Source organism: Pelecanus crispus, chromosome 1, assembly GCF_030463565.1.
Source record: "Pelecanus crispus isolate bPelCri1 chromosome 1, bPelCri1.pri, whole genome shotgun sequence".
Taxonomy (NCBI): Eukaryota; Metazoa; Chordata; class Aves; order Pelecaniformes; family Pelecanidae; genus Pelecanus; species Pelecanus crispus.
Genome location: NC_134643.1, coordinates 208,648,795 through 208,661,431, shown reverse-complemented (window position 1 = coordinate 208,661,431; position 12,637 = coordinate 208,648,795). Strand labels below are relative to the sequence as shown.

General features: G+C 38.1%; 1 protein-coding gene across 1 annotated transcript in view; it reads left to right on the top strand.

The window, feature by feature from the left end:
* The window catches only part of ATM (ATM serine/threonine kinase), a 92,420-nt gene extending 80,772 nt beyond the window's left edge, over positions 1–11,648 (top strand). Inside the window, exons 56-64 of the mRNA XM_075723913.1 lie at positions 1,932–2,072; positions 3,026–3,142; positions 4,638–4,787; positions 5,704–5,869; positions 7,198–7,284; positions 7,363–7,477; positions 9,431–9,494; positions 10,014–10,150; positions 10,281–11,648. Of these exons, the coding sequence (XP_075580028.1) occupies positions 1,932–2,072; positions 3,026–3,142; positions 4,638–4,787; positions 5,704–5,869; positions 7,198–7,284; positions 7,363–7,477; positions 9,431–9,494; positions 10,014–10,150; positions 10,281–10,464 (1,161 nt within the window). The 3' untranslated portion in view covers positions 10,465–11,648. The remainder of the gene's footprint in view (positions 1–1,931; positions 2,073–3,025; positions 3,143–4,637; positions 4,788–5,703; positions 5,870–7,197; positions 7,285–7,362; positions 7,478–9,430; positions 9,495–10,013; positions 10,151–10,280) is intronic.
* The last annotated feature ends 989 nt before the right edge of the window (positions 11,649–12,637 follow it).

Sequence of the window (12,637 nt, the reverse complement as noted above, 5' to 3'; positions counted from 1 at the left end):
ATGTTTCCTGGCTTGGTGGCTGGATTCTTTTTTAATGAAAGTAAAAACTAGGAATCATTAAGGTTGGAAAGGATCTCTAAGATCATCAGTCCAACCATCAACCCAACACCACCATGCCTACTAAACCATGTCCCGAAGTGCCACATCTACCCGTTTTTCGAACACCTCCAGGGATGGTGACTCCACCACCTCTCTGGGCAGTCTGTTCCAATGCTTGACCACTCTTTCCATGAAGAAGCTTCTCCTAATATCCAATCTAAACCTCCCCTGGCGCAGCCTGAGGCCATTTCCTCTTGTCCTATCACTTGTTACTTGGAAAAAGAGACCAACACCCACCTCACTACAACCTCCTTTCAGGTAGTTGTAGAGAGCAATAAGGTCGCCCCTCAGCCTCCTCTTCTCCAGGCTAAACAACCCCACTTCCCTCAGCCGCTCCTCATAAGGCCTGTGCTCCAGATCCTTCACCAGCTTCGTTGCCCTTCTCTGGACATGCTCCCACAACTCAATGTCCTTCTTGTATTGAGGGGCCCAAAACTGGACACAGTATTCCAGGTGTGGCCTCACCAGCGCCGAGTACAGGGGGACGATCACTCCCCTGCTCCTGCTGGCCACACTATTCCTGATACAAGCCAGGATGCTGTTGGTCTTCTTGGCCACCTGGGCACACTGCTGGCTCATGTTCAGCCGGCTGTCGACCAATACCCCCAGGTCCTTTTCGGCCAGGCAGCTTTCCAGCCACTCTTCCCCAAGCCTGTAGCATTGCATGGGGTTATTGTGACCCAAGTGCAGGACCCAGCACTTGGCCTTGTTGAACCTCATACAGTTGGCCTCCTCCGCCCATTGATCCAGCCTGTCCAGGTCCCTCTGCAGGGCCATCCTACCCTCCAGCAGATCGACACTCCCACCCAGTTTGGTGTCATCTGCAAACTTACTGAGGGTGCACTCAATCCCCTCATCCAGATCGTTGATAAAGATACTAAACAAGACTGGCCCCAAAACAGAGCCCTGGGGAACACCACTCGTGACCGGCTGCCAACTGGACTTAACTCCATTTACCACTACTCTCTGGGCTCGGCCACCCAACCAGTTTTTTATGCAGCGAAGAGTACACCCGTCCAAGCCATGAGCTGCCAGCTTCCTAAGGAGAATCCTGTGGGAGACTGTGTCAAAGGCTTTACTGAAGTCCAGGTAGATGACATCTGCAGCCTTTCCTTCATCCACTAGGCAGGTCACCTTGTCGTAGAAGGAGATCAGGTTGGTCAAGCAGGACCTGCCTTTCATGAACCCATGCTGGCTGGGCCCAATCCCCTGGTTGATCTGCATATGTGTGTTGAGTGCACTCAAGATGATCCGCTCCATAATCTTCCCCGGCACTGAGATCCGGCTGACAGGCCTGTTGTTCCCCAGATCCTCCTTCAAGGCCCTTCTTCTCCAGTACAAACTATCTGAAACAGTTGGAGGTCTGTGATGTAAACAGATGGAGCAATATTTCCTTACAGCTAACTGAGTAGGGTTGCTTTGTGGCATGAGGATATGGAGGATGGCTGAAGATACACATCCTGTAGATTGCAACAGTTTTAACATTGTAGATTGGGTCCATTTGCAGCCTTATGCCCCCCAACATGTGCATGAACATTTTCTTGAGAGAATGCTAGTTGGGACAGGCTAAAATTGTGTCAGAGCTTGTTTAGTGGAAGTCTGCAGCACCAGGTCCCTTCTACCCATGAGGTGAACAAGAAGGAATCAGGCTCACTCCTTTACTCAGCATGTTTTTGTAGCCTTTGTGTGGGTTTTATCCTTGTAGATGATTGAATGCTCGTATTAATATTTAGCATATAGTCTGTTAAGGTTTGCAAACAACTCATTACCATTTTCTCTGAGCGAAATGGAGGTAATATTTATATTAATTTTAAACTAATTTATAATTTCAGGTGGATCCCACAGGACAATATGAAAATTTGGTGACAATAAGGTCTTTTAAGCCAGAATTTCGGTTAGCAGGAGGCATGAATCTGCCTAAAATAATAGATTGTGTAGGATCAGATGGTAAAGAAAGGAGGCAGCTGGTTAAGGTAGGTTCTGTCAGTTGTATTGACACCTCAGAGTCTTGGCATGTTGGAATTTTTTTAAGTTCTCATGTTAGTTTTTTCATCACTTCTGTACCATGAGCAGACTTTTCACAGTTCAGTGTCAGTTTTCTCAGTTTAGGAATGCTTTCGTAAAGGAAATTACAAAGTAATAGTCTAATAATAATAATAATAATAATAATAATAATATAAAATAATATGATTAATAATATAATAATAAGTAATAATATTAAATATTTTTGTAATTATTTTTCAACAATGCATGTAATCTACAGTAGCTTACCTGACAAAACCAGACCTGTGACTTGCGTGGTCATGTCTCAGCTAGTGACCTGGAGCGTACTGCAAATAAAAGCCATCAACATTTTGTGTTAAATACCTCCTTTTTTCTTTCTGCTCAGTATAAAAAGAATTGTAATTCAGAAACAATCAAAACCATGCACATAGAAACACATATCTCTAAAAAAATGTGTCTCTTTAAATTTCTTTCATTCTGTCTGTCTTTGAATGTAAACATTCAGCAGCTGCTGGGAGAATTCATTTTTGCTGTTAAGTATGGGGTAGTTTTGAAAGTTTTAGAGAAGCATGAATCACTAGGTCTGCATCCAATAATCAGAACTGCAGTGCCAACTGATGCTGCAATTTTTTTAAAAGGGTACCTAAGGCATGTAGGTTGATTGAAACCTTAATCAAGTAACATTTGCTAAAAAAAAGAAGGAAAAGGTGATGATTTAAGTTAATGATGGTTAATAATAGCTGAGCACTATTAGAAAACCAAATATAGAGAAAAAACAATTGTTAATTACATTTTATTACAGGTGATTATTGTGGAAAAGTAACTTGTGTTTTGTGGAATTTTTTAAAATAATTTTTTAAAGTTGCTGAACAAGAAGTCAGATGGTGAAAAGTGTTAACTGCTTTTTCTGTTTATGCTAAAGGGGCGTGATGACCTGAGACAAGATGCTGTTATGCAACAGGTTTTCCAGATGTGCAATACATTGCTCCAGCAAAACACTGAAACAAGAAAGAGAAAATTAACTATCCGAAGATACAAGGTAACCCTGAACAGCTGCTGTAGCAGAGGAATAAATGCTACCAATAAAGCATATTTCCCCACTCTTCTCTTCTTAACTCAAAGACAATATAAAAGTGTATTTATTTATGTGTTATTAAAATAGTTGCTGCTCCTTAAGGTATGGAATAAACAATTAATACAATTTAATTATTACAATTACAACAATTATTACAATTTTTTTTTCCAAATCCTTAAAGATTCTGATGTCAAATATATATTTAAATACTCTTCAAAACTTTCTTTATGTGAACTTACAATTTAATAGAAATTAAGTCACACGCTGTCCTTGAATTGTAAGTTGCTAGTCATTAAACTTCAGCATACGAGTTTATGAATTCTCATTAATTTTAGTCTTGCAATATTCCTTAATTAATTAATAATTAATTTTAGTCTTGCAGTATTCCTTACAATTGAATGCAGAAGTCCCATCTAGGGTCTGTTCATGCAGAATTCAAATTGCAGAACTGGTTTTGTTGGAATTGGGAATGCAGGAATAAATTCTTACTGTGAATGCCGAAAATGTATTTGAACAGGAACTTTCCCCTACTCGTTCCTTTTTATGTGCTTGGGTTTATAATAATAGCTATGAAGGTGACCTCTGAATAAGTACTTTCTAAGTAAAAGTTCTTGTCTGACAAATGAGAAATGTGTACTCCAGAATCTCTAAAGGACCATATCTGAATTGTTAGCATAGTTTTAAGAGTTCACAGGTGGAATTAGAGTCACATTTTTTGAATAATTTTCAGTGAAGACTCAGGTTTTTTTGTGTGTAAAAATGAATGAGAGCAGGGAAGAAGAGAGTGGGGGGTGCATTATGAGATAAAGAGACTTTCATAAGAAAAGAAAATTGAAGGAAACAGGCAGTAGCTATTTGTCTGAGGACAGGAGAGCGTTCATTCTGGCCAGTTCTGTCTGCTACAGCAATTGAGGTAACTATTACAGCCAGTTGTGAAGTGAGAAACTATTCCCTAGGATGGGAAGCAAGCCTAATATGTTCACGCAGCTACCATGTGTTTGTTCCAGATTTTACTTTTTATGTTTCATTTGCACCTAGGGAAGCAAGCCTAATATGTTCACGCAGCTACCATGTGTTTGTTCCAGATTTTACTTTTTATGTGCAATTTGCACAATGCTTATCTTATTCCATTCAAGCATAGCAAGCTGTTGGCAATCACAGGTCATCCAGAATACCGACACAAACCTGCAGATTGAGTATAATCATTAAGTTGTACTGAAGTACCTAGAGGAAGATTCTCTGGGCTAGGAAGAAATTTGCAAGTATTTGATAGAAAAAACTTGAGTGTATTTTATATAAGTATGCATGTGTATTTAGAACATATATTGCAGTCAGCTGTATGGTTTGTTCTTTTTTCTTTTTAAACAGACACAAGTACGCACCCATGCTCTGCAGCATGCACATTCATAGTTGTGTGTGTATAACAGTCCCCCGTGCAGCAGTGGTTTTGTTTTTACAGGTGGTTCCCCTTTCTCAGAGAAGTGGTGTTCTTGAGTGGTGCTCGGGAACAACTCCCATTGGGGAATTTCTTGTGAATACCGAAGAGGGAGCTCACAAGAGATACAGGCCAAAAGATTACTCCAATTACCAGTGTCAGAAAATAATGATGGTGAGTCAAAATAATTAAAGAAAAATACCTGGCTTACATTCTTTTACACAGAGGGTTGGGGTTTTTTACGTATTTGTGGAGAATTATATACTATGCTTTTAGTATGTAATAATGGATATGACCAGTGGCATGGAATTAACAGTTCTTCAGACTCTGAATGCAGCTGTTAGACAGTGTGAAGGGGTCTGGCTTCTCCTCCACTGACAGCCACGTACCCTCTGCCCCGCAGTGAGTCAGTTCAGGGAGCTAAGCCAGAAGACGACTAACCTTACGTAAACTGACAGAAAAATACCTGGTTCGATAGATACAAGTAGGGGAACGTTCGTTCTTCTGATAGTAGCTAGCTGCTAGATGGATTCAGCTGGTTTAGTTTAGTTCCACAAACCACATCACCATATGTTTAGAAAATTAAAAATTTAATTTGTACCACCATGACTATGGAAGAAATTATTTCCTTTTAAATCTGTATAGTACTATCAGGATGAAGTTATATCTAATTTTGGCTTTGTGCAGCTTTTGCATGTGAATCGGTGAGAATGACTTTCTCACAGTGACATGAGCCATCAGATAAGCAAAGATACCAGAGTGCAAGGGGAATTATCTCCCAACAAGATGCATTTACCTGTACATGCATATAAAATAAATACACTTGCTGAGCCAAAGAAATGGGAGTGTGTTTTTTACATGTAGCCCATTAGTTGTGTATGAAAATATAATTGTTTAGTAAAACAGATAGGTAGGTGCTTTAATGATTGCTGTAAAAAAGACATTAATTCATAGCTCAGAGAGAGAAAGGAGTGAGAACAGCATTTGATGGAGGGAAGGGGGGTAGAAAGGAGGAATGTATTTCTTTCAAAGGAGAAGGTAATTTCCTTTCAAAGTAGTCAGTCATGGGGAAAACATTTCTTGTTTAAAGGATGCACAAAAGAAAATTCCCGAAGACAAATACAACATCTTCATGAAAGTCTGCGAGAACTTTCAGCCTGTGTTTCGTTATTTCTGCATGGAAAAGTTCCTGGATCCAGCTGTGTGGTTTGAAAAACGATTGGCGTACACTCGCAGCGTGGCTACATCTTCTATAGGTATTATATTGGATTATTAACATTGACTTTTTAGATTATGTAAACAAAGAGTTTATACCATTTCAGAGGTAATGGCTATTCTGGTTTTGTTACATGTCAGAAAAGGGGGAGCAGGGGGCAAAAAATGCCAGCAAGAACACCAGCATTATTCTTGTAATTAAGATTTCTGATTCATCCCCTCCCTGCCCCTTTGTGCAGTAGAAAGATAAGTTCTGTGTTTCTTTGTTTTATATAGTTGTTTGTATCTTCAGGTTCTGCTAGTTTTTTTAAAGTTTCTACCTGACTAATTCTGTTGTTTCGATTTAACATTTATTCATTTCATCTGTAGCCTCAAATGTTTTAACTGAGTTGAAAAGCTTAATCTTTTACTTTCTTTGTACTGGCATCATTAGCCATGGCTGAAATGATTTTTTAAGCTTTGGCATTTTGCCTTTGATCTTTCTGTCTTAATAAGGAAACATATGTACTTGGATTGTGGATTTCCTTTGGATGACTCAGTTCTGTATTGAGTCTCTGGAAGATATTTGATAGTAATGTATACATTGCAGTAGATCCTATTTTAGATGTTAGCATATTGTTTATACACCCCCTTTTTTGCTGAAAAAAAATGAAGTAACTCTACAGTTTAGCCGAATTCAGATGAAAGATTTTTGTAGGAAATAGTACTGCTATTCGTGTCCATCAGCTAATAAAAGAACAGTAACAGGTGTAAATTGCAGCAAGGAAGATTTTGTTTGGAGGATTTCTACATTTAAGGACAGTAAAGCACTGAAATAGGCTTTCATGAAAGATCTTATAATTTGTATTGCTGGAGATTTTTAAAACTGACTTAGACAAGAATCACTCAGGAACTATTTAGGTATAGTTGAGCTGCCCCAGCTGAATTATGGACTGAATTATGCCCAGTCCTGTTTTCTGGATTATATGATACTGTGAGGTAAAAGATCTTCTTAAAAATAGTAATAATAACAAACCCTAATTTCATTGTGCTCTTGCTTTTTATCTTTTTTTTTTTTTTGAAAGCTGTGAAATTGTTTGGGTAACCTACCTACAGAGAGAAACGGGCAAGAAGTCTGTGGAGTAGATAAAACAATACGTATCTGTATGAGTATAACCTTTTGCAATTGTATTCAGTTAACCTTTTCTTTTTGGATTTGTGGAATGGCATTTGCTCTTTACTGGAGTAAGATGTATACATGGGGGAAGAAATATTCTCACTATTAACTCGTTTGCACATGTTAGCCGATTCTAATAAACTTCTCTTTGTTAAAATTTCCCTGGTTTTTATGGCATGTAAATATGGTTTCAGCAGTTACTTTTTCTTTTAGTTGGCTACATTCTTGGACTTGGAGACAGACATGTTCAGAATATCTTGATAGATCAACAAACGGCAGAACTAGTGCATATAGATCTGGGTAAGTGGAACAGGCAAGAGAACCTTCGTTTTTCTTTACTTTAACATTCTTTAAAACATTTATTATCCTTTCATTTAGGGGTTGCTTTTGAGCAAGGCAAAATCCTTCCCACACCAGAGACTGTTCCATTTAGATTAACCAGGGACATTGTGGACGGAATGGGTATTACTGGTGTGGAAGGAGTCTTCAGAAGGTAAGCGCTCCTATATTGCATAGGGGTAAGGAGGCAGCAGAGTACTTTTGGCATTGTGATTGTTACATGTTAAATAGTTCCGATGCTTGAGAGGAGACTCAGTTTTCTGCTGATAATATCCAAACCTAAATGCTGTCCTCTAACTCAGATGCTCTTATTTATATAACCAGTTACAAGTTTGTTACTGTTGCTCAGCTTTTTGTATTCTTCATTAACTAATGGGTTATTGTCACCCTCTTGTGGAATTCAGGGATGGCTCAGTACTTCCAAAGGCTCCACAGCTGAATTTCATCCCTTGATTTAGACTGCTGGATTTTTTTCCTTCAGAACTATGTATTTCTTTCAGAGCTATACTATATATTCAGAGCTATTGAGTTTCTTTGAACCATTTTGTTCTGTCTCTTATTTCTCTTCAGTTTTATGCAAGTAATTTGCAGTCTTTTTCCTCTTTTGGATCATATACTTCATATCACTTTGCAAGTGCAAAATATAAATCCCACAATAGATTTGAGCTGCAAAACAGAAAAATCCCAAAAGGGCTGAGTTTCTGTCAACCTCGATCCTATTTCCTGTGAATGACCCAAGAGAGCCCTAAAAAGTAGGACATTTCTCTAATTCAGAAATTTTGTGACGTTCATGAATGTAGTGCTTGCAAACCCCATAGCATAAGTGTTGTCTCTGTAAAATAGCAATTAATGTTAATAAGTAGTTCCTAATATACCTTGGTCCTGTGAAGGAACAGTCACTGCCACTTCTATTCTAAACATGATGCTGTCAAATTCACAGTTTCATGTTACTTCTGAAACTTTTATCCCGTGAATTTGGTATCTCTGATTTATGAGGGAAAGGAACTGATATGTGTATCTCTTCAAGCTCTGAAACAGAGGGGCAAACAGCAAAGGAAGATCTCTGTTTGCATTGGTACTCACAATTGGATCTTCTATGTTATAATATTTCGTAGTTGCACCAGGGGAGGTTTAGATTGGATATTAGGAAAAATTTCTTCACTGAAAGTGTTGTCAAGCATTGGAACAGGCTGCCCAGGGAAGTGGCTGAGTCCCCATCCCCGGAGGTATTCAAAAGACATGTAGATGTGGCGCTTAGGGACATGGTTTAGTGGTGGACGTGGGAGTGCTGGGTTAACAGTTGGACTCGATGATCTTAAAGGTCTTTTCCAACCTAGATGATTCTATGATTCTGTGATACAGAAAAACATGAATTGTTTGGCTCCAGCTGAAGTAAATACAGTATAAAAGGCACTGGTGCAGATACTGTTTCTGCCTCAGGCTGACTTGTAATTAACAGTATAGGTGTGAGTGCATAAACAAGTCATTTTAGGATTGGGTGTGAACATAGTCCGTTAACTTTGTTGTGCATGTTCTCATCCTGAAGTAGACAGGAGGCCTAATCCCTCGCTTGCTGGAGTACCTGTTCCATAAGGACAGTTTTGTATTCCTTCCACAAGCGTAGTTTACTTGGGAATGAATGTAGGTAGCCATTTCTGCATCTAAACTCATTGGAGAGATTTCAGAAATAGTTTAGTGTCTCTGGCTACTGGATCTGCTTATTTCATGTTCAGGAACCCTACCAAGACTCTCTGACATGCTGCCGAGCACGTCTGGCACACGTTTCCATCTAGCGAAGCAGTTCTGCCATCATGGCAAAGCTCAACAACCAGTGCTAACTCAGTGGTTAATTCTATGTATAGAAACATTTCAGACAGTGAAACAGGTAATCTCTTTCCCATAGGGAATATAATCAGTGAACTACCCAGTCTCCTTACATTTCTAAATTTCTCCCTTTTTTTTTTTCCAAAATGGAAACATCAGAGAGGTTACTTATTTTTTTAGCAATTAACCTTTAAGAAGGGTACAAATATCCATTATTTAAATGATGAAAATACCATTCCATTTTACTGAAAAGAACGTAAAAATACAGTAAAATATTTTCTAGATGCTGTGAGAAAACAATGACTGTTATGAGAAATTCTCAAGAAGCTTTGCTGACTATTGTAGAGGTAAGCATTTTTGCATTCTTTCTGATAGTAACCTGCCAGAATACCTTCAGTTTCTTGTCTTTGTCTTCATATGCATTACTATACCAAATACTCATGTAGTGGGTTTTTGTTCAATTTTAATTTAGTAGTATTGATCAGATTTGTCAATTCATGTAATCTTCAATAAAATCAAGACCAGTTTGCATTTTGTACGGGAACTATTCGTTTCAGGTGTATGCAGTTTTCTCTCTTTAGTATCTAAAAGCTTCTAGCCGTAGTGCAACATTCTAGCATGAGTAGTGCCAATTGAATTAAATCCTCTTTGCGTAAATCACAAAGATGAGACTTAAACTGACTTTTAAAAGCAGCTTATACTATGCATTAAAAACCAATTCTATTGGATTAAAAAAAAGGGGAGGGGGGTGTCCTACTATTGTGGTTAGCATGAGCATTAGCAGCTGAGTGTTTCTCTTCTTGCTAGGGCACTGGACTAGCTGTGATTAACAGTTTAAATTAAATAGAGCTTTACTTACTGTGTAGGTGCTGCTCTATGATCCTCTTTTCGACTGGACCATGAACCCCTTGAAAGCTTTGTATTTGCAGCAGAGACCGGAGGATGAGGCTGACATGAACTCTACACTCAGTAGCGATCCACAAGAACGTAAAAGAAAAGCCAGGTGCAAGATTTTTTTCTTACTGTCTGCCTACTGCACTGTTGCCTTGCTTTACGGTTTTCTTACTGAATGTTGCTCATGTCGTTCAGGATCCATACCTAGTGCACCTGGTTTTCTTTTTTTATTCTTCCAGCAGTGATGACCAGAGTTTTAACAAAGTGGCTGAGCGTGTCCTGATGAGACTTCAGGAGAAGCTGAAAGGTGTCGAGGATGGAACAGTGCTCAGTGTGGGAGGGCAGGTGAACCTCCTCATACAGCGGGCCATGGACCCTAAAAATCTGAGCCAACTCTTTCCTGGATGGAAACCCTGGGTGTGACTTGGAAGGATCCAGCATGTTTTTAGAAGAAACCTATTTTTATGCTGCAAGTGTCTTAACATTTCAAATTGGTATTTCACAATTAAAACTTACATCAGGTGCAACCATGAAGCATTATACATATCAGTATTCAGTACATGTTTTGGGGTTTTTGTCCAATAACCTGTTACCAAGGAAACATTTTTTGTCCACTTATGTTCACCATAGAGTATAAAACACCAGCCAGTGCTTTGATGTTCCTTGTGACCTGCAATGACTTTGCTTGGGCATACTGAATGTGTTATATTCTTAAAGCCTGAGATTTATCACTTTTTTGTGTATGTTAAATAGCTGGAGTCTTGTATGTAATAATTCTGTATGGTAACATGACTGTGTAGAATGGATGATCTAAAAACCAGAAGTCATGAAATAACCAGATAAAGCGCATTTCAAAAGGAGGGCTTATACTTTAAAGATAGTGCTACAGTGAATATAAAAGAAAACCAGAGAACCTCATGTTTAATGAGCTGAGGTTTCTTTGGGTGGGTTTTATTATTTTGCTTAGTTAAGTGGGCATTTTTTTTTATAGATATGGACTTTGAGCCAAGTATAGTATGGCTGCTTTTTTTCCTGTTGTAAATGAAATTATGTTGGTACTTTATTTTTATAACATTACTTTAATAGTATAAAACAAAAAAAAAATTTAGCTTTTGTAGGTCAGATTTCCTTGATACAATAAACTGACTATACAATGAAGCTTAGCATACCAGCTATGCCTCTAAAGCAAGCAGTCATTCTGTATCTGGAATAAACATCTGTTGGAAACACTGAAGTTGTATTTTGAACACAAAAATCTCATGCTGATAGCACACAGTTTTACAGAAGACATTGCTCCTTCTTAAATAAAGACCTACTGTAATTGGATAGTCAATGAATATGGATAATAGGAGAATCCACTCAAATAACACTCACTGGTATATTTAATAAATCTTCCTGAATCATCTTTACATTTAAAAATATTAATAAAATTTGGTGTACTCTCACATTATCTTAATTTACTCTTTATGCATTTTTACAGCAGTGTAAGTAGAGAATTTCTGTTCTAACTGACATTTCACTGATTTTTATATGTACAGTGTTGCTGCTATTTTTATGCTGTATCTTTGTTTTATACGTTAATGTCAACATGACGAGTCTTTTGTATTATGTTTTCATGAAGGTGACATAAATTTCTGTTGCTCCTTGGAACCAAAAGCGCATCCTGGCTTTTCTGTGGGGAAGAACTCTTATGGATTGGCAGTTTTGTGTTCTGGAAATTAAACAAGTGGTGTAGTAGGAATGAAGCCATTTCCTAAGATGTAGTTCTGCACCACAGCTAGAACTTGATTTATAGGAAGTTAGACAGCTATCACACATAGAAAGTTCTTCAGCCTGTGATGACTTGATCAGCATTATGGAATATTTTCTTTCTGGTGGGCAGGATTAATTTCTTAGTATTTGGAAAAATTCCTTTATGCCATGTGAGATGTCAGCACCTGAAGTGCCAAAATCACAGTTCCTTAAGCTGAGTGAAGTCCATACAGTTGTGATTTTGGTGCACCATTTAACAAGGGATGGTTAAGTAGTTTATCTACACCCATTATATAAGCATATATATACTATTGAAGTATCTACTTAAAATATTTCCATCTGGAAAAAAAAAGATCTAATTCCACCAAGAAACTAATCTTTTCAGTTCTCACTGGTCCCCCATATGAACCCATAGCATTATGCTTCCCAATTTTTATTAATTATTATAGTATTTTTGTACAGTATATAACCTCAATAAAGGGAGAGTAGATACCTGCTTTTATGTGATTTTTTTTTCCATCTAGATAAGGATCTGTTAGATTGTCACCAAAGATGTTAAGACTTCTACATGAAAAACAGCTTTGCCTCTACATATACTTTCCCCAAACAACCTATATCTGTGATAGAGAGTTCTTCACATTTCTCATATAGATAGATCTTTATTTCTAGGAGACAAAACATTTAGCTGTAGGTGTTTCTCAGGTCTCTGTGGCCCCTCCAGAGGGAATGATGGCTTCGGAAACCCTACCCAGAAGTGCTCCATACAGAGTTCAGACTATATTAAAAGAAACAGTTAATACGGTAGTTGTACTTCATCTCTCATGACTTACCTGGAATTTCCAGA